The sequence below is a fragment of the Canis lupus genome, chromosome 1 (assembly GCF_011100685.1).
Source record: "Canis lupus familiaris isolate Mischka breed German Shepherd chromosome 1, alternate assembly UU_Cfam_GSD_1.0, whole genome shotgun sequence".
NCBI lineage: Eukaryota > Metazoa > Chordata > Mammalia > Carnivora > Canidae > Canis > Canis lupus.
Window position 1 is genome coordinate 70,248,414 of NC_049222.1, and position 27,783 is coordinate 70,276,196.

The 27,783-nt window shown below is 37.2% G+C and overlaps 1 protein-coding gene across 1 annotated transcript; it reads left to right on the top strand.

Annotated features, from left to right (window-relative positions):
- LOC491382 (zinc finger protein 658) lies at window positions 1–27,372 on the top strand. The gene is given in 9 exon segments (XM_038526800.1): window positions 1–195; window positions 2,414–2,472; window positions 7,249–7,375; window positions 7,628–7,723; window positions 23,670–24,107; window positions 24,110–25,256; window positions 25,258–25,703; window positions 25,706–26,191; window positions 26,194–27,372. Coding segments are annotated over 8 exon segments (3,105 nt in total). The 5' UTR covers window positions 1–195; window positions 2,414–2,457; the 3' UTR covers window positions 26,544–27,372.
- Window positions 27,373–27,783: the final 411 nt, after the last annotated feature.

A 27,783-nucleotide genomic window follows, 5' to 3' on the forward strand; every position in this document is an offset into this window, starting at 1 on the left:
TACCGCGCAGCCTCTGGGAACGGTGTTCCGGGCGCTTTCAGCGCAGCGCAGTCAGCCTCGCCCCTTGTGACCATCTTCTCTGGTCGAAAAGGACCGGACTTCGCCTTCTTTGGGTCTCTGCGGGAGCAGAGGCCTCCCACTGGGCTGAGAGCACTGGGGTCACGGCTCCGGGAGGCCCGGGGCCTTCCAGGTCGGGTAGGTTTGTGTGGGGCGTCTGAGAGCGGCAGGTCCTGGGACTTCCAGTAATTGGTGTGTAAGTTGCTATCACAAGACCCTTTGTTTCCTTTGGTATTTCATTTAAGCCTCACAATTGCCCTTATAAATATGCCATTTTAAAAGGTGAAAGGAATTTACTGGAAGCCAAATGATATACCCCCGGGTACAAGATAGTAGGTGGGAGAGGTTGGATGTAAATACAAGTACGGGTTTAGTCCCTCTATACGTTGCTCTTCCAATATCTTTCCTGCCCCAAACCAAGAGTTGCAACCTTTGAGCTTTTAGCAGAATAGCCTGTCCCCAAATTTGCAGAGATATGATTGTGAAGTGAATATGGACAGAGTCTTACAATGTGGTAAATATATCCTGGGATTTGTGGATTCTTTTAAGAGCCCCTGAGAGTCTTGAGCCTTCCTGCAGCATCTAAGGTATTTCCATCCTCAAAGGCACAGTCTGATAATCTAATGCAGTGCTGGCCAATAGAAAATGGAAACTAAATGTAATTTAAAATTTTTCACTAGCAACAATAAAAAGAGATGAAATTAATAAACCTGATGTGTTTAACTCAGTATATCCAAATTGTTATTTTGATTTGTGGCACTAGCCACACACACTTCAGGTGTAGTAGTTGCATGCAGCTGATGGCCACGTTATTGGATAGTTCATTTGTAGTAGTTGATTCCAAAGTCAGGTATAGAGTGTTAAGTGGAGGTTTCAAATACATCAAATTTGTTTTTGTTTCTCAGCCCCAGATCCCAGCCCCTTTGTAGTAAAGTAACTCTTTTTTTTTTTTTAAGATTTTAAATCTTTAGATTTTATTAAAATCTTATTAAAGATTTTATTTATTCATAGAGACAGAGAGAGGCAGAGACACGGGCAGAGGGAGAAGCAGGCTCCATACAGGACACCCAACGTGGGACTTGATCCTGGGTCTCCAGGATCACACCCCAGGCTGCAGGAGGCGCTAAACCGCTGTGCCACCGGGGCTACCCTGTAGTAAAGTAACTCTTAAGACTGGAAAAAGAGAGCCCTAGGAACAACTGTCACTTAGAAGAACAGCTGTCCTGACAGGTTCCTCACTGGAGCTTCAGAGCAGAAGCAGAAGTTTCAAGCACGGGTCCTGATTCCCTCCACCAGAAGCAATTCTTGATCTCTGTATAGCATGAATTAGATTTGGTGATAGCATCACGCGCAGAAGCCATCACAGATGCGTGACAGTGGGCACTGGACTAGCTTGCAGAAGGTGGTAACCTGAGATTGAGAGGGATAGGTGACTGTCAGACTGTACAGGAAAAGGCACTTCACTGGATGGCTGGTAAGGACTTGATGCCCAGGGAAGGTTTAACGAGACAGAACTGACGAAATGCTAAATAGCACCCAGTTTCTTCATTCTCCCTTCTTTCCAGATTATGAGCTGCCTTCATAGCATACTCATCACCACATGTGGCATCTAGAGTTATGCTGGTACTCCCTTTTTCCTGAGTGTAGGGAATGACAAAAGGATAGTGGAAAAAAGGTTTTCTATATTAGACACTTTTGGAAGCTCAAAATATTGGCCCTGAAATGAATGATTTTTGTAAAGACACCCAGGCAGAATCAAGAACTTAAGCACAGTGCTGTTTATTTACACAGGTCAGTACTATAAGCATCTTACTAAAAAATTTGTTTTAGAATTTGCAACCAATTTAGAAAACAAAGTTAGAAAAAATATTTCTTGCATAAAGCATCCCATCTTTATTTTGGAGTTCTCTGGGGAAGCTCTAATTCAAGGTGTAAAGACAATACAAATTTGATTAACAATCCCATCTAAATAGGTTTTTAAAGTATTAGTTTAAGTGAAGGTGCAAAATTTTACCTTTGTATACCTGAATTTGTTTAACCACTATCCTCTTGTTTTATTTTGTGTTTTTTGTTGTTCCTACTTAGAAGGGGACAGAAATTGTTAATTCATTGACTTCTGAGTTTCACAGCAGTGAAAATGATGCAAGGTTAAATCCACATAATCATATCGGAGATGCACATGTTCAGGTCCTACCTCTGTGTGGTCCTTCCTGTTCCTCTTAAAAATGTCAAAAGGACATTCTTCTATAGGGAAACCTTTCTTTCCAGCTGGTGTTATGAGATTTTTAGGTAAATGAAAATAGTTGTAAGGCAGACCAGGTTTCTGCTGACCCTATTTCTTGTTCCTCTTTCCCAGCTGAACCTTTTAATTTCTTTACATTCTTTGAGGAGCAGCAGAAAATGAACATAGTGCAGGTGAGTTCTTTTTTAATAACCTGTTTGTTTACGGTGGATTTTATCAGGACTTAAGTGTCCATTAACATGAAAAAGTAGAAATAGAAACAGATCAGATGCATTCAGAGATGGAAATACAGATGAGTAGCAGAATAAAGGTGGCATATGGATATGCAGGTCCTCTTACATTACAAATTTACCAAATTGGAGCTCCAAATTTATTTCTGAGTTTTGGTAGCCTTGTCAGGGTGTCAAACAGTGCTGCTTTAAAGGTTGACATTAGTGAGAAGGTTAAGCAAACTGATACCACATGGAATGTTAAAACATTTATAGATTTTTAAAAATCTTCATTTTTCTAGTGGATGATTTAGTTAACTTTTCAGTAGTTACTAAAGTAATATAGAACATGGTCTCTACTTGTTCTTCAATAAAAGTAGGAGACATAATGCTAAATGTGAACTTGGTCAATTCTGTTTTCCAGAAGCTCAAATACAGGGGTTGAATTTGACATTGTTCTAATGAATCAACTGAATATCCCTTAAAATTACTCTCCATAAATATTTTGAGTACCCATGATATTCAGGTTGCTCAGCAGACAGTTTAAAATTGTGTTTTCTTTCAAACATTTCAACCTGTTGTATTCACACTTCAAACCTCTACATGATGCTTTGGTTTCTCTCCCCACTTGCCTGTCATATCTAGTGACCAGAGACTTGATTATACTCAAATCTATTGGGTCTTGTCCAATCCTTTCCTTATCTGATTTTTCTGTAGCATTTGCTTCTACTTTTCACTCATTGTGGAAGGTTTCTTTGTTAATAATATCCATGACACCATCCATTGACTCCATCCTTCCAGGGCTTATTTCTTTATCTTCTTTCTCTTTCCTTTCATGTTCCTCATTTCCAGTTTAGGATGTTGGCCCTTTAATCTGCTCTATTATTCTTGGAATAGTTTCATTCTCTTTATTTTCTTTATAAGCTTTATTGAGATTCAATTCACGTACTATGCCTTTGACCCATTTAAAATGTAGAATTCAGTGATGTTTTAGTATACTTACAGATTTCTGCAAATATCACCACAGTCAATTTTAGAACATTTTCATCACCTTAAAAAGTAACTCCATATTTTATCCCCTCTCATCTACTCATTTCCCCAAACCCCAAGCAACCACTAATCTATTTTCTGTCTGTATAGATTTGCTAACCCGGTATTATTCCTGTATGGCAGTTCTGCCTATGGCAAATTTTGTTTTTGTTTATCTGGGAAGGTTTTAATTTTTTCTATTTTTGCTGAATATACAATTTTCTTGGTTGACAACTTTTTTCTTTCAGCACTTGTCATACATCATTTCACTGCTTTCTGTCCTCCATGGTTTCTGATTAGTAATCTGCTTTTAATACTGTTGTACGTGATGAATCACTTCTTTCTTGCTGCTTTCAGTATTGTCTCTTTGTCTTTATTTTTTGACAATTTGATTATCATGTGTCTAAGTGTGGATCTCTTACTCCAGATTTATCCTTATTGAAGTTTATTGAGCTTCTTGGATTTGTAGATTAATGTTTATCATGAAATTTGGAGAGTTCTTGGCCATTATTTCTTCAAATATTCTTTCAGACTTACTGATGCATATGTTGGTAAGCTTGATGCTATCCCATAGTTCATTTTTTATCATTTTTCTTTCTGTTTTTCACAGTATGTAATTTCAATGAGCATATTGTCCAGTCTGTTCATTCTTTCTTTTACCTGCTCAAATCTGCTAGAGAATCCCTCTGGTGAAATTTTGATTTAGTTATTGTATTTTTCAACTCTTGAGTTTCTATATAATTTCTATTTGTTGTTAAAATTTCTCTTTTTATTGATATTCTTTATTCAGTGAAATGTTTTTCTTTTCTTTTCCTTAAGTCTTTGGACATTGTTTTTGCTAGGTATTTGACCATATTTAATATAGCTGATTTAAGGTCATTGTCTAGTAAGTTCAATGTCTGCTTCCTTAAGAGCAATTTCTGTTGATTATACCTTTTCTGTATATGGGCCTTCCTTTGTTTCTTTCCTTGTTTACTAATTTTTTGTTGTTGTTGAAAATAGGACATTTTAAATAAAAGAATGTGGCAATTAGATAATTAGAATTTCTCTCCTCCATCGGGATCATTGTTGAAATTTATTTGTTCAGTGACTTTTTAAAAAATTCTGTAGAGCCTGTGTATCTTGTATCTGAGGCGGTTGAAGTGTCTACAGAAATTTCGTTAAATGCCTAAAACGAGTAGGTCTTCCAGTCTTTGCTAAGGGGCTCTCTGCATGTCACAGAATTTTTCCAACAGTTAGATACCTTATAACTGCATTAGCCTAGACTTTTCTAATGCCACGCCTCTGGGGCACCTATAAGCGACAGCTCAGGGCCTTCTCACATTTTTCCTCAGTATGCTCACAGCCTTAAGCATATGCATAGCTCTTTGCAAGTATGAGGCCTCCTGGATTCTCAGGAATATATCAGAGCTTTTCAAAAACATTTATGGACTTCTTATTATCCAGCTATTCCTTTCAAGCTTATTGGTTAAGCCATTGTTTGCCTCAGCTGTTATCTACCACTTTGGGTAGCCAATTAATTTAAAGAAATGCCTTCAGTTTTTGATGAATGACAAGTGAGGACAATATTTTACACACTGAGCTCTGAGTTAGCTCAAATAAAGGCATCCTTTAAGTAGAGTCTTTCAGGAAACCACCAAACAGGCCAAATAATGACAATTTTTTGTGAATGAGGCTTTGATGGATCTCTAGCCTACTTTTGGTGGTGTTGTGGTGGCCATGCTGCTGGTTATCAAACTATTTTGGACTTGGAAGGAGAGGGATGAGAACAGGGTAAGTTAAAAGGTCACATTCTTACTGTGATTCACCTGTTTTGTTTTTGTTTATTTTTTACAAATGTTTTGAAGATAGCCTTTGTTAATTTTTATAACTTTTGCCAGTTTTTTTTTAAAGGATTTTATTTATTTATTGAGAGAGCAAGAGAGAGCATGAGTGAGAGGAAGGGGCAGGAGAGAAACAGAGGGAGAATTTCATGCAGACTCTGTGCTGAGTGTGGAGGCTGACGGGTTCAATCCCACAATCCTGAGATCATTACGCGAGCTGAAATCAAGAGTTGGACATTTAACCAACTGAGCTACCCAGGTGCCCTAATTTTTGCTAGTTTTTGCATAGTTTTTATGAAGGAGAGAATTTGCTTGGATCCTTTACTTCACTATTTTGTCACTTGTTAGCTTATATTTTTTAATCCAAGTGATTTTATTAAGTCAGATATTAAAGAGATTGGCAAAAATGAAAGTAGTGCCACTTTTTTCCCTATTTTTTTTTTTTTTTAGTTTTGGAGAATATAATTAAATTTTCCCTTTTTTTTAGATCAAAATTTTTAAGAGATATTCCTGTTATTTATTTGTTTTAGTTACCAGCTGCTACTACTACTGAGTTTCACATGCAGGAGGTACTCACTTAGTAATACTGAAGACACGAATGAACAAATAATTGGATACATAACACTGGGGGGAGAAAAAAATTCTTTCTGTCCTATGATCTCTTAGTCTTCCCTTTCATTTCTACTTTTAATTACTATAAGAACATTTAACATGCGATCTACCCTCAGCACATTTTTAGGTGGAACTTAATAATTTTGCATAACTAAAACTAAATACCTGTTGAATAGCAACTCCGATTCCTCCCCAGCCCCTTTGAAGTCTTTTGTTATGGAAATTTTCCTTTTTCTCATTTTGCGAGATTCTACCATTTCCTGACTCTTACTACTTTTCAGAAAGCTTTTTCTTTGGCTTTTGTGGCCTATACTTTGTATGCCAGCCTCTTTAATATTCATGCTTCCCTAAATGCTATTTGGTGTTTTTCTTTTCTCAGTCCCATATAGGATGTATAGCATATAGCTCAAGTTGCTGTTTGCCTCTTATAATTTTAGTTAACCACCTAAATTGCTAGTAACTCCTAAGTGATCGTCTTCATCTTAGACTTCCTTTCTATATTCTAAAACCACATATATACTAATTTAAAGAATAGTTCCAGCTTTATGTTCACAGACTCTTTAGGAACAACATGAATAGGTCTGTCTCACTAAAACTTCTAACATTTCTTTTTCCTGTTGTTTCCTAAATGTCAGTGTTTGGCACTAGCCTTCCAGGAGCTGCTCGTACAGTTAGACTGGGTGGTTGTATAAGAAAGTAGTTATCAAATTGGTTGCTGCTTCTGCTCTGTGACTATATGCTTATCCTTATATTCATTGCTGTTACTTCTGTGTAAACAACATTCACTTATATTGGTCTCTGTGACTCCAAATCCTTGGTAAGTTGTTCTTTGCTCTTCATGAGCTCTAAATTTATATATCTTTATATCTGTATTTATACCTAAATTTAATCATGTAAGACATCTCTACAGCTTGCATGTACCTTCTTTGTCTCCCATTATTTACAATGATGATGTCTAAGGAGAGAATGAACATTTTAGAATTCTCTAGAATACCCACAGTAATCCCTCAGGATGAAGAGTAAGAGTTATAGGAAATCTCTTTACATTAAAATTTTTTGTCTTAAAAAATCTATAATTCATAAATAGATAAATGAATTATAAGTTAAAAACCTTTTTAACTGAGTAACTCCACAGTTAAAGACAAAATTAGGTCAGAAATAGGCATCTTTGATAAGCATGTCTTTTAGAGCTTAAGAGTAAACAGGGAAAGTAGTAATTCTCAAAGATATTTTCTGAACATAATTCTGAATCTTTAAACAAAACATGTTGTTACAGAGATCCATGTCATTTGAAGATGTGATTGTGGTATTTACCCAGGATGAATGGCAGTATGTGAGCCCTGCACAAAGGACTCTGTACAGAGATGTGATGCTAGAGAACTATAGCCACCTCATCTCAGTGGGTAAGCATACCTTATTATGTGACTTACTCTAAATTAAATTTCCTTTTTTTAAAAGTTATCAAGACACATGGATTCTTTGTAGAGATTAGTGTAATACAGGCTTTTGAGTAAGAGGTCAAAGATACCTGAAGACTTGAGGAAACAGAAACAATGGAAAATTTCAAATGAGCACATTTATTTTGGTACTCATGCTGCTGTATCAAAAAGCCCATGGATCTGATCTATATATACTCTCAATTGTCATTTTTATAGGATATTGCACTACCAAACCCAAGATGATCTTCAAGTTGGAGCAAGGAGAAGAGCCCTGGTCCTTAGGGGAAGAATTCCTAAACCAGAGGTACCTAGGTGGGTGAGCACTGATGGAAGGAAACACTTAGAGTAGTTAAACTTTTAGGGGAATACCTTTGAAAGTTTTGTTTGGTTCGTTGGTTCTTTTACCCCTTTAAATAGCTCTGCTGAGGTACTATTTACATATCGTATAATCCACCAATGTAAAGGGTACAATTCAGTGCCTATTCATATAATCATAGATATGTGTAAACAACACCACAGTCCATTTTCATCATTTCAAAAAGAAACCTCATACTCTTAGGATGCCTGGGAGGCTCAGCAGTTGAGCATCTGCCTTCAGCTCAGGTCGTGATCCTGGGGCCCAGGATAAAGTCCCACATCAATCAATCAATCAATCAATCAATCAATAAAAATTAAAGTCCCACATCAGCTCCTTTTGGGGAGCCTGCTTCTCCCTCTGCCTGTGTCTCTGCCTCTCTCTCTCTCTTTCTCTCTCTCTCTCTCTCTGTCTCTCTCTGTATCTCTCATGAATAAATAAAATCTTAAAAAAAAAAAAAAAAAGAAATCTCATACTCTAGCTATTCCTCCCTGGCCTTCTGTCCAAGCAATCACTAATCTACTTTTTGTCTAGATGTGACTATTGCAGACATTTCATGTACCATGCAATCATACATTATGTGATCTTTTTTGATTGGGTTTCTTTCACATAGAATTAAAAGGTTTATATGTACTTTATTGATCCTTCCTATGGCAAAATAATGTTTCATGGTATGTTTTTGCCACATTTGTTTGCCCATTCATTCAATTTACATTTGGGATTCTGCCTTTTGACTATTGAATAATCTGATAGAAACATTCATTTACAAGTTTTTCATAGATGTACATTTTTGAGGGGCAGTGAGGGGACATGATGCTTTTATTTCTCTTATTGAGTTATACTTGACAGTTAAATTGCTGGGTTGTGTGGTAACTGTTTCAGGAACTTCCAGACTATTTTCCACAGTGCCTGTACTATTTTTCATTCCTAATAATAGCATATGAGGGTTCTAATTTTTCCACATCTTCATCAACACTTGTTATTATCTGACTTTTTTATTCTAGCCATCCTAGTAGATGTGAAGTGGTATATTTCTGAAATTTTGATGTGCATTTCTGTACTAGTCATTTGGCCTGGCATAATAAATACCATAGCCTGGATGGCCTAAACAACAGAAATTTATTTCAGTTCTAGAAGCTGAAAGTCCAACATCCAGGTGCCAACATAATTAATTTCTGGTGAGGCTTCTTCCTGGCTTGCAGATGACTGCCTTCAGATTGTGTCCTCATATAGCCTTTCCCCTTTGCTTTCAGGGAGAGAGAGCTTTGATGTCTCTTCCTGTTATTATAAGGACACCTACCCCCTAAGAATTTGAGCTCTACCCTTATGACTTCATTTAGCCTTAATTATTTCCACAAAGGCCTTATCACCAAATACAGTTACTTAAGGATCAGAGCTTCAACGGTATGAATTTGAAGGGAGATAGAATTCAGTCCCTAACAATTTACCTGATCACTGGTGATGTCAAGCATTTTTCCATGTGCTTATTGGTATTTGTGTAAACTAGTAAACAATTGCAGAAACTTCAAAAATTATAGTTTCAATATAGTTCTTAGAGCAAAGGAGTAAAATCATCCTAAGTGTTTACTGAAAGTTCTTATTGTAAAGCTTTCAGTCAGACAACATAACATGAAGATTGACATAATTTTTAGATCAGGCATATTTCCCAGTCACTAGTTGTAAATGATATGATCATATTGTTGGCTAAAGAAGATACCCTGAAATAAGTATCTTTGAAATATTGCAGTAAAAGAATAGTAAAGCTATTAAGTAAAAAAATGAAATAATTTAGGGTTTTGTGTTATTATTCAGGTTTAGGCAGTAAGTGAATTAACTTAGGGGTGCCTAGGTGGCTCAAGTAAGTTAGGTGTCTGCCTTCAGCTCAGGTCATGATCTCAGAGTCCTGGGGTTAAACTCTGTATTGGGCTCTCTAATCAGTGGGAGAGTCTGCTGCTCCCTCTGCCCCACACTCCACTTGTGTTCTTTCACTCCCTCTCTCTCAAATAAATACATAAAATTTTTAAATAAATAGATAAATAAATAAATTCATTAACTTAAAAGAAGACCCTCTGATCAAGAGCACAGGTCAAAGTAAACCCTTAAGCATTTGAGTAACTGCACCAAGCAATATCATACCAGCTATCATAAAACACAAAATGATGGGGTTCTAAGAATTTAAAACTCACCAGGATTAGGAGATAATGGTGTACCTCATCTGATTAGAGATACTATGAACATTAAATAAGTATGTCTATATGGGATATAAATGATATTTATATTAAAGTCAACCAGGGGTGCCTGGATGGCCTCAATAGGTTAAGCATCTGCCTCTGGTTCGGGTCATGATCTTGGGGTCCTGGGATCCAGTCTCATGACAGGCTCCCTGCTCAGTGGGGAATGTGCCTCTCCCTCTGTCTGCCCCTTCCCCATGCTTGTTCTTTCCCTGGCTCTCTCAAAGAAATAAAATCTTAAAAAAAAAAAAAAAAGTGAATCATATATTTGTATGTGTATCCTAAAATCAAAGAAGCCTTTGACATTCCCATAGATTAATCATGATAGTGAAAATACAATATTACTGTAGAAAGAAAACCTCAATAAATCCAATAAATTAGAATCCCATTAGTAATATTCTCAACATAATTTGATAAATATAGAAGTTAATGAGATAAAAAAACTCTTAACATGGATATTTAAAAAATTATCTTTTTTTAAAATAAATTTATTTTTTATTGGTGTTCAATTTGTCAACATACAGAATAACACCCAGTGCTCATCCCGTCAAGTGCCCACCTCAGTGCCCGTCACCCAGTCACCCCCACCCCCCACCCACCTCCCCTTCCACCACCCCTAGTTCGTTTCCCAAAGTTAGGAGTCTCTCATGTTCTGTCTCCCTTTCTGATATTTCCCACTTATTTTTTCTCCTTTCCCCTTTATTCCCTTTCACTATTTTTTATATTCCCCAAATGAATGAGACCATATAATGTTTGTCTTTCTCTGATTGACTTATTTCACTCAGCATAATACCCTCCAGTTCCATCCACATCGAAGCAAATGATGGGTATTTGTCGTTTCTAATGACTAATATTCCATTGTATACATAAACCACATCTTCTTTATCCATTCATCTTTCGATGGACACCAACGCTCCTTCCACAGTTTGGCTGCTATGTGGACATTGCTGCTAGAAACATCGGGGTGCAGGTGTCCTGGCATTTCATTGCATCTGTATCTTTGGGGTAAATCCCCAGCATTGCAATTGCTGGGTCGTAGGGCAGATCTATTTAAAAAAAAAATTTAAAAAACGATATCAAACCCAAAATTGCATGACATATACAAAATAATTGTGCATATTATAAACCTTAGGATATAGCTAAATTAATGAACAGGTAAATTGGTAGTCCTAGTAATAAATTAAGCAAGAACAATAGCAGGTATACTAACACGCAGAATTTAAAAGTGAAATTAAAAATTAATAACCTAGAAGACTGAGAAATTATAGAATGTTTCTTAGAATAGAAGAGAGTAAAATGAATGAATTTTAGCTAACCCTAACAAAGACAAAAGAAAAGAAGCACTCATATAATAAATTCAATATTATAAACATCTAATGCAATATTCAAAGTAAATCTCATTCATAGGAAGGTTGTGGTAGGATTGGCCCCATCACATATGTAAAGCTCTGAGAGTTGTGTGGAACTGGAAGTAGGATAGTTTAATAAATTAGTGAAACAGAAAAGAAAACTCAAGAAAAAAGTATATGCTTCATAGATAATTGGTCTTTGACAGATGGCACTATCCCTATAGAACAGTGGGGAGAAAGAATCCCGGAGTAACCTTATGAAATGAAAAATGAGATTCAGGTGGCTTAAAGGCCTGATTTCTTTTTAAAGCAAAACTAGAAATATTCTTTTTTTTTTTTTTAAGATTTTATTTATTTGAGAGAGAGAGTGAGCAGTGGCAGGGGGAGCAGAGAGAGAGGAGAGAAGCTCAGACTCCCTGTTGAGCAAGGAGCCCCGTGTGGGGCCTATTCTAGGATCATGACCTGAGCCGAAGGCAGACACTTAACAGACTGAACCACCCAGAGGCCCTAAAACTAGAAATATTCTATATTATAATAATGAAAATGTGTTCATGACTCTGCTTAGGAAAGGGATTAATAAGATATAAAAAGTATTAACCAGGGGAAAGTTGCAGTAAATATATCCTATTTTACTCTGCCTGCTAAGTACAGCTGAATATGTATGTGTATGTGTGTGTGGTGTATGTGTGTGTATCTATACATGTATATGTATACATGGAAATCTGTGTATATATCTGTGTGTATATATATGTGTATATATACATGTATATCTGTGTATATATCTATGTGTATATATGTATATATACATATATGTATACATGTATATATACCTACGTATCTATATATGTGTATATATACCTATATATCTATGTGTGTATATATGTGTATATATATGAGTATCTGTATATATATGTATGTGTATCTATATATATGTATATCTGCATGTATATGTGTGTATATATGTGTGTATATGTATATCTGTGTAAATATGTCTATATACGTGTGTATACCTATGTATAGGTGTATATGTGTATATATCTATATATCTTTATCTGTGTGTATATATCTGTATGTATGTATATGTGTGCATATATGTGTATATCTGTATATATCTATATACATATGTATATATACTTATATATGTGTGTTTATGTATATCTGTTTGTGTATATATATGTATATAGGTATGTCTGTGTATATATATATCTAAATACGTGTGTGTGTATATATCTACAAATATATGATATATACACATAGAACAAATGTAGTATTCTGAAAGATTTTATAAAACAAGGTGAGCTAGGAACATTGGCACATAATTAAATACAGGACGTTTAGTGTTAGGGAAAGGCTGGTGGGGACCCTGATATCTCAACCCCCACATCATTAATGTGACAGCCTACTCCTCTACCTCCCAAAGGTGTCAGTGGAGGGTTAGTGGTGAGCATGGACTTCTGTCCACATTTGGCAATAGTGAAACTGCATTCTACTTCTTTTGTTGGCATGGTTTCAGAGGAGGTTGGCTAAAATTGAATATTCAACTCTTTGATTTTCTCTTAAGGATCTTATATTTGTTCTGTCTAGAAATATCCAAACTCAAAGTAAAGACAGATTTATTCATGTTTTCTTCTAGAAATTTTTAAATTTCATATTTTATGTTTTGTAATTCATTTGGTGTTAGTTTTCATAGACAGGATATGTGTCAAGTTTAAATTTTTAAAAATGAGAATAGTTATTCTAGTGCCATTTATCGAAAAGATTATCCTTTCCCTACTGACTAGCATTTCCCTTGTTCTGAAAAAATGGATAAATGTATATTTTGTATATGGTACATAAGTTTATGCGTATATGATTGTACTTATATTCTGTACATTTAAGACTATTTCTGTGGTATCTCTTTTTTTATTTATTCATCTTCATATCCTTATGCCAGTACCACATTGTTACTATTCTAGATTCTTTTTTTTTATATATAGATTATTTATTTATTTGTTCATGAGAGACACAGAAAGAGAGAGAGAAGCAGAGACACAGGCAGAGGGAGAAGCAGTCTCCATGCAGGGAGCCTGACGTGGGACTCGATCCTGGGCGCTAAACCACTGAGCCACACCCAGGGATCACCACCATTCTAGATTCTTAATTAGGTCTTGAAATCAGGTAATGTAAGTCCACCAAATTTCTTCTGTATATATTTTAAAACAAGCATTTAAAAAAATTTTTTTATTTATTCATGAGAGACACAGAGAGAGGCAGAGACATAGGAAGAGGGAAAGGCAGGCTCCCCAAAGGGAGCCCAATGCAGGACTTGATCCCAGGACCCCAGAATCATAGCATGAGCTAAAGGCAGACGCTCAACCACTGAGCCACCCAGGTTCCCCTAAAACAAGCTTTTTGATATTTACAAAAAGCATGCCAGTTTTTCAATTGGGCATGTATTGAATTTATAAATCACAGAGGTTTAACATCTTAAAAAGATTGGAGTCTTCCAATCCATAAAGGACATATACATCAATTAAGTGGGACAATTAGAGAGGGAGACGAACTATGAGAGACTCCTGACTCTGGGAAACAAAAGGTTGTGGAATGGGAGGTGGGTGGGGGTGGGTAATTGGGTGACAGGCACTGAGGAGGGCACTTGATGGGATGAGCACTGGGTGTTATACTGTATGTTGGCAACTTGAATTTAAATTAAAAAAATAAAGACCATTGCTTTACAACCACAAAAAAATACCTCCTTTTACTTATGATTTCTTTGATCAGTAGTTTTCAGCATACAGATACCAAGTATTTTTGTTTTTTGTTTTCAGCATCATGGTAAATTATATTCTTTGTTTGACTTAAAAATCTAATAGTAATTGTTTGTGTATGATTGGCTTTAGTATTGGCTTTGTAGTTTTCCCTTGCTGAAAATACTAAGGAACTTTTCTGAAGATGTTTCTGTGGTTCTCAATGTATATTTTGTATCTTTTATTTCTGTTCTTGCCATATTGCTATTGGTTAGAACTTCCAGTACAGTCTGGAATAGAGGCACTGACGGTAGACATTCTTGACTTTTTCTGATCTTAGGGTTTAAGTATTCTCTCTCTTAAGTACAGTGTTAGTTCTAGGCTGTTTATAGATTCCCTTTACAATAGGTTAATGGATCCATTCTGAATTTTGTGAAGTAGTATTTGTCTTAAATTATGTGATTGTATGGTTTTAATTCAATAAATGATTAATATGATGGATAACATTGAGTTTTAAATATCACAACAGTGTGTATTCTTGGGATGAATCCCCCTTGATCTAATATATCATTTCTTTTTATATATTGCATTGTTCTTTTTGATGCTATTTTTTTGAGGATATTTACATTTCTATCATGGGAGATACTGGTCTGCAGAGATTTTTTTTTTTTTTTGCCTTTTTTTTTTTAAACTGAAATTCGATTTGCCAACATATAGTATAACACCCAGTGCTCATCCCATCAAGTGCCCTCCTCACTGCCTATCACCCAGTCCCCCTATGCCCCTGGTCACCTCCCCTTCCACTACCCCTTGTTTGTTTCAGAGTTAAGAGCTTCTCATGGTTTGTCTCCCTCTCTAATTTTTCCCAATCATTTTCTCTCCTTTCCCCTATAATATTTTCACTACTTTTTATATTCCCTGTATAAGTGAAACCATATAATGATTGTCCTTCTCCAATTGACTTACTTCACTCAGCATAGTACCCTCCAGTTCCATCCACATCGAAGCATATGGGGGGTATTCATCGTTTCTAATGGCTGAGTAATATTCCATTGTCTATATTGACCACATCTTCTCTATCCATCCATCTGTTAAAGGACACCATAGCTCTTTCCACAATTTGGCTATTATAGATATTGCTGCTGTGAACATTGGGGTCAGGTGTCCCAGCATTTCGCTACAATTGTATCTTTGGGGTAAATCCCTAACAGTGCAATTGCTGGGTAGTAGGGTAGCTCTATTTTTAACTCTTTGAGGAACCTCCACACAGTTTTCCAAGAGTGGCTGCACCAGTTCACATTCCCACCAACAGTGCAAGAGGGTCCCCCTTTCTCCACATCCTTTCCAACATCTGTTATTTCTTGTCTCGTTAATTTTCACCATTCTCATTGGTGTGAGATGGTATCTCATTGTTGTTTTGATATGTGTTTCGCTGATGGCAAGGGATGTGGAGCATTTTTTCATGTGCTTGTTGGCCATGTGTATGTCTTCTTTGGTAAATTCCTGTTCTAGTCCTTTGCCCATTTGATGATTGGATTGTTTGTTTCTTGGGTGTCGAGTTTAATAAGCTCTTTATAGATCTTGGATATAGCCCTTTATCTGATGTGTCATTTGCAAATATCTACTCCCATTCTGTAGGTTGTCTTTTAGTTTTGTTGACTGTTTCTTTTGCTGTGCAGAAGCTTTTTATCTTAAGTCCCAATAGTTCATTTTTGCTTTTGTTTCCCTTGCCTTCATAGATGTATCTTGCAAGAAGTTGCTGTAGCCAAGTTCAAAAAGGGTGTTGCCTATGTTCTCCTCTAGGATTTTGATGGACATTTAGATCTTTCATCCATTTTGAGGTTATCTTTGGGTCTGAGGTAAGAGAATGGTCTAGTTTCATTCTTCTGCATGTGGCTGTCCAATTTTCCCAGCACCATGTATTGAAGAGACTGTACTTTTTCCAGGGGATATTCGTTCCTGCTTTGTCGAATATTAGTTGACCATAGAGTTGAGGGCGCATTTCTGGGTCCTCTATTCTGTTCCATTGATCTGTGGGTCTGTTTTTGTGCCACTACCAAACTGTCTTGATGAACGCAGCTTTGTAATACAAAAAATCTGGCATTGTGATGCCCCTGGCTCTGGTTTTCTTTTTCAGTATTTCCCTGGCTATTCGTGGTCTTTTCTGATTCCACACAAATCTTAAGATGTTCCAACTATCTGAAGGGGACAGACAACTTAAGTTGGACAACTTAAGTTCTTGCAACTATCTGAAGAAAGTCCATGGAATTTTGATAGGGATTGCATTGAATGTGTAAATTGCCCTGGTAGCATAGACGTGTTCGCAATATTAATTCTTCCATCGATGAGCATGGAATGTTTTTCCATCTTTCTGTCTTCCTCAATTTCTTTTTTTTTTTTAAAGATTTAATTTATTTATTCATGAGAGACATAGAGAGAGAGAGGAGGGAGCCCGATGTGGGACTCAATCCCGGGTCTCCAGGATCACACCCTGGGCTGAAGGTGGTGATAAACTGCTGAGCCACCCGGGCTGCCCCTCAATTCCTTTCAGAAATATTCTGTAGTTTTTAGGGTATAAATCCTTTACCTCTTTGGTTATGTTTATTTGTAGGTATCTTATGCTTTTTAATGCAATTGTTAATGGGATTGATTCCTTAATTCTCTTTCTTCAGTCTCTTTGTTAGTGTACAGAAATGCCACTTATACCTGTGCATTGATTTGTATCCTGACACATTGCCAAATTGCTGTATGAGTTCTAGCAATCTTGGGGTGGAGTCTTTGCATTTTCTATATACAGTATCATATCATCTGTGAAGAGGGAGAGATGGACTTCTTTGCCAATTTGAATGTGTTTTATTTCTTTTTGTTGTCTGATTGCTGAGGCTAGGACTTCTAGTAGTATGTTGAATAACAGTGGTGAGAGTGAACATCCCTGTTGTGTTCCTGATCTTAGGGGAAAGGCTTTCAGTTTTACACCATTGAGAATGGTATTACCTGTGGGCTTTTCATAGATGGCTTTTAAAATGCTGAGGAATGTATCCTCTATACCTACACTCTGAAGAGTTTTGATCAGGAATGGATGCTATATTTTGTCAAATGCTTTCTCTGCATCTACTGAGAGGATTATGTAGTTCTTGTTTTTTCTCTTGTTGATGTGATCTATAATGTTGATTCTTTTATGAGGGTTGAACCAACCTTGCATCCCGGGGATAAATCCTACTTGGTCATAGTGAATGATCCTCTTAATGTATTGTTGGATCCTATAGCTAATATCTTGTTGAGAATTTTTGTATCTGTGTTCATCAGGGATATTGGTCTATAATTCTCCTTTTTGGTGGGGTCTTTGTTTGGTTTTGGAATCAAGGTAATGCTGGCCTCATAAAACAAGTTTGGAAGTATTCCCTCCCTTTCTATCCTTCAGAACAACTTTAGCAGAATAGGTGTTATTTCTTCTTTAAACATTTGATAGAATTATCCTGAGAAGCCACCTGGCCCTGGACTTTTGTGTCGTGATGACTGCTTCAGTTTCCTCGCTGTTTATTAGCCTGTTCAGGTTTTCTGTTTCTTCCTGTTCCAGTTTTGGTAATTTGTGCATTTCCAGAAATGCATCCATTTCTTGTAGATTGCTCAATTTGTTGGCATATAGCTGCTCATAATACATTTTTAAATTAGTTTGTGTTTTCTTGGTATTGGTTGTGATCTCTCCTGTTTCATACATGATTTTATTAATTTTAGTCTTTTTTCTTTTTAAGTAAAGCTGGCTAGGGGTTTATCTATCTTATGAATTCTTTCAAAAAACCAACTCCTGGTTCTGTTGATCTGTACAGTTCTTGTGGTCTCTATGTCATTGAGTTCTGCTTGAATCTTTATTATCTCCCTTTTTCTGCTTCCTGTAGGTTTTACTTGCTGTTCTTTCTCCAGTTTTTTTAGGTGTGAGGTTAGCTTTGGGTATTTGAGTTTTTTCCAGTTTTTTGAGGGAGGTTTGTATTGCTGTGTATTTCCCTCCTAGGACTGCTTTTCCTGTATCCAAAAGATTTTGAATGCTTATATCTTCATTGTCATTGGTTTCTATGACTCTTTTTAATTCTTCTCTAATTTCCTGGTTGACCTATTCATCTTTTAGTAGGATGGTCTTTAACCTCCATTGTTTGAGTTTCTTCCAAATTTCTTCTTGGGATTGAATTCTGGTGTCAAATCATTGTGGTCTGAAAATATATAGGGGTTAATCCTAATCTTTTGGTATCAGTTGAGACCTGATTTGTGATCCAGTATGTGGTCTATTCTAGAGAAAGTTCCATGTGCACTTGAGAAGAATGTGTATTCAGTTGCATTTGGATGGAAAGTTCTGTGAAATCCATCTGGTCCAGTGTATCATTTAAAGCCCTTGTTTCTTTGGTGATGTTGTGCTTAGAATATCTGTCATTTGCAGAAAGTGCTGTGTTGAAACCTCCTTCTATTAGTGTATTATTACTATGTATCTCTTTACTTAGGTTATTAATTGCTTGATATACTTGGCAGCTCCCACATTAGGGACATAAATATTCATGATTGTTAGGTCTTCTTGTTGGATAGATCTTCTAAGTATGATATATTGCCCCTTTTCATCCTTACTACAGTCTTTGGGATAAACCTTAATTTATCTGATACGAGAATGGCTACCACAGCTTCCTTTTGAGGTCCATTTGAATAGTAAATCGTTTTCCACTCCTTCATTTTCAGGCTATAGGTGTCCTTGGGTATAAAATGAGTCTCTTGTAGACAGCAAATAGATCAGTCTTGCTTTTTTATCCAGCCCTGAAACCCTGTGTCTTTTGATGGAGTCATTTAGCCCATTCACGTTCACAGTTACTATTGAAAACTATGAATTTTGTGTCGTCATAATACCTATTCAGTCCCTGTTTTATTTCTTGGGTTCCCTCTTTCTTTTACAGAGTCCCCCTTAATATTTCTTGCAGAGCTGGTTTGGTGGTCACATATTCTTTCAGTTTCTGCTTATCTTGGAAGCTCATTATCTCTTCTTCCATTCTGAATGATAGCCTTGTTGGATAAAGTATTCTTGGCTGTGTGTTCTTTCTATTTAGTACCCTGACTATATCCTGCCAACCTTTTCTGGCCTGCCAGGTCTCTGTGGAGAGGTCTGCTGTTAATCTGATACTTCTCCCCATATAAGTTAATCTCTTTTCTCTCGCTGCCTTAAAGATTTTCTGTTTATCTTCGGAATTTGCAAGTGTCACTGTTAAATGTCGAGATTTGAACAGTTTTTATTGATTTTGGGGGCAACCTATGTACCTCCTGGATCTGAATGCCTGTTTCCCTCCCCAAATTAGGGAAGTTCTCAGCTATGATTTGTTCAGATATACTTTGTAGCCCACTCTCCCTCTCAGACTCTTCTGGAATCCCAATTGTATGTAGATTCTTCCTTCTGAGGCTATCATTTATTTCCCTTAACCTTTCCTCATGGTCTCTTCATTGTTTTTCTCTTTTTTCCTCAGCTTCCTTTCTTACCATCAACTTGTTTTCTATGTTACTCACACTTTCTTCCACCTCATTAACCCTAGTCATTAGGACATCCACTTTGGATTGTATCTCATTTCATTTGCTTTTAATTTTGCCCTTCTTAGAACTCCATTCTTGAGTAACAAAGCCTCTAGAGTCTTTTATGCTTTTTTCCAGAGCCAACAGTAGCTTTATAATTGTGCTTCTGAATTGGCTTTCTGACATCGAATTGAAATCCTTATTCTGTAACTTTGTGACAGAGAGTATTGTTTCTGATTCTTTGTTTTGTGGTGATTTTTTCCTTCTAGTCACTTTGTTCAGTGCAGAGTGGCTGTATGAGCAGGCTGTGTCAAAAATATCAACCACAACCTAAGTAAATTCCACCCTAGATGACTCTAACAAGGTCGGAGACCAGAAAATGAAAAAGAAGATCTGAACAAAATTAAACAAAAGGACACTCATGTGAAAAACAAATTTTAAAACGAAGTAATAAAAAATAAAAAAGGCAAAAAGCCCCAAAGGAGAAGAAAAAAGAAAAAGAAAAGAGGAAAAAGAGAAAAAAGAAAATCAAGGGCTGTACTACGGGGGAATGGCGGTGGTGAAGAAGTGGCAGTGGAGATAGAATGTAGTCTACCTGAGGTATCCTAGAGGGTGATTCTCTTGGTTCTGAGTATATTTTGTTCCTTATGTTAGAAGATGCTCAGTCCCAAATTTATATAAACCAGCAATACTTGCATAGAAAGCTCCAACATTAACCACCAAAACATAAACGAGTAAAAAGAGGGGGGCAAAATGGGAATCAAGGGAGAATATAATCTTATAGAATGAACCCAGAACGGTATTCCATTTGGTTCTGGGTGCATGCTGGTCATTTTTTAGAAGGTATTAACTTCTACCATTGTAGAAGAAAATGAGGCAGAGAACAGTAAACACAAAACAAAAACCCGTATTTCATATATCTCCCCAAATTAAATTGCATATGTTGAAGGGAATCCAGAAGTGAAAAATGTATCTAAGACAGTTTTCACATTGTAGAAATGTGAAAGTCAAAAAGGAAGAAACTACAATTTAGAGCTGGTACAATATTGTGGCTAAGATGGGAAAAGAGAAAAAATATTGGAAATGTTTAGTGTGATATAAAATCGAGTTGTAATGGAAAAAGGAAAAAAAAAATAATTAAAAAAAGTGGTGGTGAACCCTCCAGTTCTGTATACTATTTTCCTTCTGTTTCTCCTTCATTCTTGGAGCTTCCCAGGGCTGCTTGGTCAAGAACTCTTACTCTGTTATTCCAGCTGATCTTCTGGTGGAGGGGCCTGCTGTGCTGATTCTCAGTTGTGTGTGCCTGGAGGGAGCTGCCCTGCCCCCTGCCAGGTGCCATGCTCAGTGGGAGCTGTTTACCAGGAGAGGCCTCTGTTCCCTGGCATCCCTGCCTCTCTCAGGCACATGGTGAAACAAGGAGGAACAACAATTCTGTTGCGGCCAGATCTCTAGTCTGGAGTTAGCTCCCTGCTACTAACTAATGCAGCCTCCGAGTCTGCACTGATGTAGATGCTCCTGGGCCCCTCCCCCCCCCCCACCCTGGCGTGAGTGCACTAATCTGCACAGCTTGAGGGCGCTCAGCAGCAGGAGCTTCCTCCTGTCCCAGGGAGAACACAGGATCGTGGGCTTTGTCTGTTTTGGCACCCTGGGATCCAGGGTCTTGTGCTGCTTGAACTGCGCTCCTGTGGACCGACCGCCTCTCTTGGTGGCAACGGGACACAGCCATGTCTGTCCAGAGCCGGCCTGCCTAACCGACTGGCTTTTCCCAAATGCCCTTTACAGATATCGGACCAGAGTTTGTGCTGAGCATTCCCTCAGGCACACTTCCTCTAACTGTGACTCTAGGAATCTTGAGGCTTTACTGTCCCTCCTGAGGTTCTGCCCGATTTCCCTGCTAAGCACTTTTCCGTCCGGGAAAACGCCAGTGCAGATTTTTGAAGTTTCCACTTCTCCAGCTCTGGGCTTTCCTGTCCCAGAGGCTCTCACTTTAGCCCAGCTCCTCACGGGGCCCCTCCCCTACATTATTCTTTTTTATTTACTTATTTTTTGCCACCTTCCTACCTTGCTAGAAGCGAAAACCCTTTTCTCTGTAGCATTCCAGCCATTCTCTCTAAATCTCAGGTCAAATTCGTAGGCGTTCAGGATGTTCTAAAGGTAAGTTGGTGAGACCAGGTGGTTGAGGACTCCTACTCTTCCGCCATCTTTAGTCTGTAGAGATATTGATCTTGTATTTTCTAGAAGAGGTGATGTAAATTTGATTTTCTTTTTTTCTTTCTCTTTCTTTCTTTCTTTCTTTCTTTCTTTCTTTCTTTCTTTCTTTCTTTCTTTTCTTTCTTTCTTTCTAGATATTGATCTTGTATTTTCTAGAAGAGGTGATGTAAATTCTATTTTCTTTCTCTTTCTTTCTTTCTTTCTTTCTTTTTCTTTCTTTCTTTGAAGATTTTATTTTATTTATTCATGAGAGACACAGAGAGAGGGAGGCAGAGACACAAGCAGAGGGAGAAGCAGGCTCCATGCAGGGAACCTGATGTGGGACTCGATCCTGGGACTCCAGGATCATGATCCAAGCTGAAGTCAGATGCTTAACCATTGAGCCACCCAAGCATCCCCATCTCACAAATTTCTATATATTCTAAACATTTTGGGGATCCCTGGGTGGCGCAGCGGTTTGGCACCTGCCTTTGGCTCAGGATGCGATCCTGGAGACCCGGGATCGAATCCAACATCGGGCTCCCGGTGCATGGAGCCTGCTTCTCCCTCTGCCTGTCTCTCTCTCTCTCTCTCTGTGACTATCATAAATAAATAAAAATTAAAAAAAAACTACATTATATTCTAAACATTTTTTGTTTTCATTCAATTCTAAATATCTGATTTTCCTATGAAATTTTCTCTTTGTCCAATGGGTTAATTATATTAATTTACAAATAGGTTGTGTTTTTCCATGTAACTTTGTGTTATTGATTTCTGGGATAATTTTGATGGCCTGAGATTACACTTTATATGATTTCTGTTCTTTTACATTTGTGAAGATTTTTCTTGCAGTATAGAATGCCGTCTTCCATGATGAATGTTTCATGTGCATTTGAGAATAATATAAATTAAATTGATTTTTTAAATGTATTGCATTCTTGGGTTTTGAGAGCATTGTTATTCCAGATGCTTTCTATTCGTTCTAGCTATGATATTGTAGTATTCCTGCCTCTTTTCCCTTCTTTCCATCCCCTACCTGCTGTGTTGCCATAAATACCCTAAGACAACAGATTTATTGCTTTTGCTATTGCAGATTCCATAGGGTAGGTAGGAATGTAGTTCCAGGAAGAATTTTGGTAGTGATTGCTGTTACCATCCCTGAATGTCCTATAAATAGAACTTTCTTAGGATTCTTCATGATCTTTCAAGTGAGCTCTTAGTTTTGGCTCATAGAAATTTTGTAAGAGTGTCCAGTCCATAAAGGACCTGTCACAGTGGAACTTTCATTCCCTGCTAAACCTGGCTGAACCACAGGGGAATGTTCCATTTTTGTTTAGCTTGAGCAGGGTGGATATTGTCAAAAATATTTTCTGTTCTGTTAGATCACCTTTGTTTCATTTCAGCCATTTGGCAATCAAGAACACACTTTTCTTGTAGCTCTTTTTGTGTATATTGTTGACTTTGGATTGTAGGTTTTTACGACACTCTAGTACCCCACATGAGATATCTGGGAAACAGAACAGCCTTGGAATCCTCTGCTACATCATTTTTTGAGTCCCAAAGTTTACTTTCCATTTTGTAGCATCTTACTTATTTACTATAGATATATTGATTTTCCAGGGATTTGTTAATTGTAAGCAGGAGAACTTGGGAAGAAAGGAGCTACTCAATTTTGGCCATACTACCTGTTTTCTTTAAACAACGTGGATGAGAAAAAAAAAGAGAGTATACCTTTTTCCCTATGTGTGTGTATTATTGAACTTTGGAAATGTGACTTGTAACAGAATACAATATGTAACAAACATACGGCTATAAGTTCCTCTCCATAAGGAATATAAAAGGTAAAGATGTTTTCAATTTTTCTCATTTTAGGATATTTTAGTGTTGATATTCACATTGAGGGGAACCAAAGAAAAGAAGAGAAACCTCTGTGGCAAGTAATACTCACTGATAACAAAACATTGAATAAAGGGCAGAAAGTTTTAGGAAAACCATTTAATCTGGACATAACTCCAAATTCTTCTGAAAAACTGCCCTGTAGATCTGACTCATGTAGAATGAATTTGCCAGTTGTTTCTGAATTAATTATTTGTGATCGAAACTCTTCGAGAAAGAAGGCTGATTGCATGAATGTATGCGCAAAGTTGCAGTTTGATATGAAGCATGAGAAAACGCATGTTGGAGAGAAGTCTTATGGGTATAATAAAAACATGAAAGCTTTCAGTTATAGGAAAGATCATCAGAAACTTCAGTCCCTGGAGAAATCTTTTGAATATGATGAATTTGGGTAAGTTTTATATGATAAGACTGTGTTATAGGAGGGGAATCCTATAAGGATGATGAATTTAGGAAAAACTGTGATAAAGCAACTTTATTTAAGTATGTGAGAACTGCCGTAAGAGAGTAATGCTTTGATCTGAATAAATGTGGGAAATCCTGTGACAGAACCACCACTGTGAAATACAGTAAGGTTCACATGGCTGTGACACACTCAGAATGTGATGAAAATGAGAATAACTTCAGCAGGATCTTATCTCTTACTCAATCTCAGAGAACTGTTAAAGAACAGGGTGCTTTTGCAAGCAATAAATGTGACGAAAGTTTGAGCCAGAGCTCAACCTGTGTAGTACGAAAAAAGACACAAACTAGAGAAGAATTTTGTACAAATAATAGATGTATAAATGCTTTCTACCAGAAATTAGACCTTATAGTATGTTCGAGAACTCACACAGAAGCAGAACTCTACCAGTGTGGTAAATATGGGAGGTCCTTCCATCAAAATTCAGCCCTCAGTGTACATGAGCAAAGTGAAACTGGAGAGAAGTCATTTGAATGTCATGAATGCAGGAAATCCTTTTACCAGAAAGCAGAACTCATTCATTATCAGAGGAACCATTCGGGAGAGAAACCTGAGGAATGTGGAGAATCTTTTTGTTCAAATTCACACCTTATTCATTATCCAGGAACTGATATGACAGTTGGTCTCTATAAATGTAATAAATATGGAAAAACTTTCTGTCAGAAGTCAAACCTCTGTGAAAATCTAACAATTCACACAAAGGAGAAATCTTATGAAAACAGTGGATGTGGGAAATCTTACAAGTCTGCTCTCATAGTACACCAAAGAACACACACAGTAATGAAACCCTGTCAAAGTAATGTATATGGGAAAACATTCTTCAAGATGGTAAATCTAAAAGAACATCAGAGAATTCACACAGGGGAGAAATACTACAAATGTATTGAATGTTGGAAAACTTTCTCTAAGATATCACATTTCAGAACACATCAGAGAATTCATACAGGTGAAAAACCCTACAAGTGTTTTAAATGTGGGAAAACTTTCTCTCACAAGACACACCTTAGTGCACACCAGAGAATTCATATGGGGGAGAAACCCTATAAATGTAATGGATGTGGGAAAACTTTTGCTGATAATTCAAACCTCAGAGCACATCAAAATTCACACAGGGGAGAAACCCTATGAGTGTAATGAATGTGGGAGGTCTTTTGCCCATCTATCTGTTCTCAAAGCACATCAGAAAATTCATACAAATGAGAAACCCTATGAGTGTAATGACTGTGGGAGATCTTTTGTGCATAATTCAGCCCTTAGAGCACATCAGAGAATGCACACCAGAGAGAAACCCTATGAATGTAGTGACTGTAAAAAAGTGTTTGCCCATAATTCAGCTCTCAGAGTACATCAGAGAATTCATACAGAGGAGAAACCATATGAGTGTAATGAATGTGCAAAAATGTTTGCCCATAATTCAGCACTCAGAGCACATCAAAAAATTCACACAGGGGAGAAACTCTATGAATGTAATGAATGTGGAAAGACTTTTTCACAGAATACACATCTCAGAACACATCAGAGAATTCACACAGGTGAGAAACCTTATAAATTGGTGAGTGTGGGAAAACCTTCTCTCAGAAATCATACCTTAGTGGACATGAAAGAATTCACAAAGGGAAAAAACCTTATAAATGTAATGAATGTGGGAAAACTTTTGTCTGTAAGGCAGCCCTCATAGTCCATCAAAGAATTCACACAGGAGAAAAACCCTATGAATGTAGTGAATGTGGGAAAACTTTCTCCCAAAGGACACATCTCTGTGCACATCAGAGAATTCACACAGGGGAGAAACCTTATGAATGCAAGGAATGTGGGAAAGCATTTGCTGATAACTCAGCCCTCAGGGCACATCAGAGAATGCACACAGGAGAGAAACCCTATGAGTGTAATGAATGTGGGAAAACTTTCTCCAAGGCATCACACCTCCAGGAGCATCTGAGGACTCAAACAGGGGAGAAACCCTATGAATGTAATGAATGTGGGAAAACTTTCTCCCAGAAATCCTATGTTACTGCACATCAGAGAATTCATACAGGGAGAAACCTTTTGCCCATAATTCAACCCTCAGAGTACATCAGAGAACTCACACAGGCATAAAATCCTATGAATGTAATGAATGTGGGAAGAGTTTCTCCCAGAAGTCACATCTAAGTGCACACCAGAGAATTCATACAGGGGAGAAACCCTATGAGTGTAATGAATGTGGGAAAGCTTTTGCACAAAATTCAACTCTCAGAGTACACCAGAGAATTCACACAGGAGAGAAACCCTATGAATGTAATGAATGCAGGAAAACTTTTGTTCGTAAGGCAGCTCTTAGAGTACATCATACCAGAATCCACACCAGAGAGGAAAGCCTTGATTGTGGTGAATTTGGGAAGTCCTAAAGGGACTCCTACCTTAATTGATAGCACACAGTAAAAAAGCTCATATCACATAGATTGGCAGATTTTTTCACTTAAATATTTCCTCTTCCAGTGATTTCCTAGTCTGTTATTCATTTAAGTGATACTGGTCATGGAATATGCCGCTGTTACATTTAAGCTAAGTTTAGCCTTTAAAAATCACCTTACATTCTTTCTGTCCTATGTTATGTTGGAATAGAGGGATTTCTAGCACCTAGACTTGGGTGCTCTGTATTAAGCATGTTAGAGCATAAGCTGAAATATGAATAACTGGGTGAAACAATTCTCTAACAGATCTTCATGGGTTGGCTTTTAAAAATGTACTGTTGAGCTCTTAAAGATTTTGTTCTGTCGGTTAAATGCACATAGCTTAGTTAACTCTGTTGCAGTGGGACAAAACCCTATGAATATAATGTCAGAAGACCTATAAAATTCAGCCTGTCACTGTGCATCAGAGACTTCACATGAGGAAGAAAACAGTCAATATCCTCACTGATCAGAAGTCTTCATTAGAAACTAGAGTAATCTCAGGGAAAAAAACACAAAAGCCTTTGCTACATATTAATCATCAAATAAGGGCAGCCCTGGTGGCTTAGTGGTTTAGCGCCACCTTCAGCCCAGGGCGTGATCCTGGAGACTCAGGATCGAGTCCCATGTCAGGCTCCCTGCATGGAGCCTGCTTCTCCGTCTGCCTGTGTCTCTGCCTCTCTCTCTGTCTCTAAAAAATAAATTAAAAAAAAAACTTAAAATCATCAAATAAGATTTGACCAAAGTCTTATATTTTAATAAATCGTATTTTTAAATATTGAAAGTTTGCTTCAGATAATTTTTTTCCTGAGGAAACATATCAGTTTCAGAATTGAGGATAAAATCTTCACCTAGAATTTGTACCTAAATTTGTGGTTCATATGTAACATCAAGTTTTATAGAAAAAATACAGTAAAATATTCTCCTACACACACACTCACTGTGAAATGTGAAGTTTTAAAGATGGAGGAAGTTAACAAATTCTGTGAACAATACCAATACGTGTTTGTGGCTAGTCTCTGAGTTACGTGGTACATCTCTATCAGTTTATGTAACAATTCATTACCACTGACTAGTTCTAGTAGAAGGCAGCAGTCAAACCTGCTCTCGACCCTGTCCACTTTTGTTTTTTGAGTTCCAGTCTATGTTCTTCTGTTGGCTTCCCTCAGCTTGATGCTGTTGATGCAATGAAATT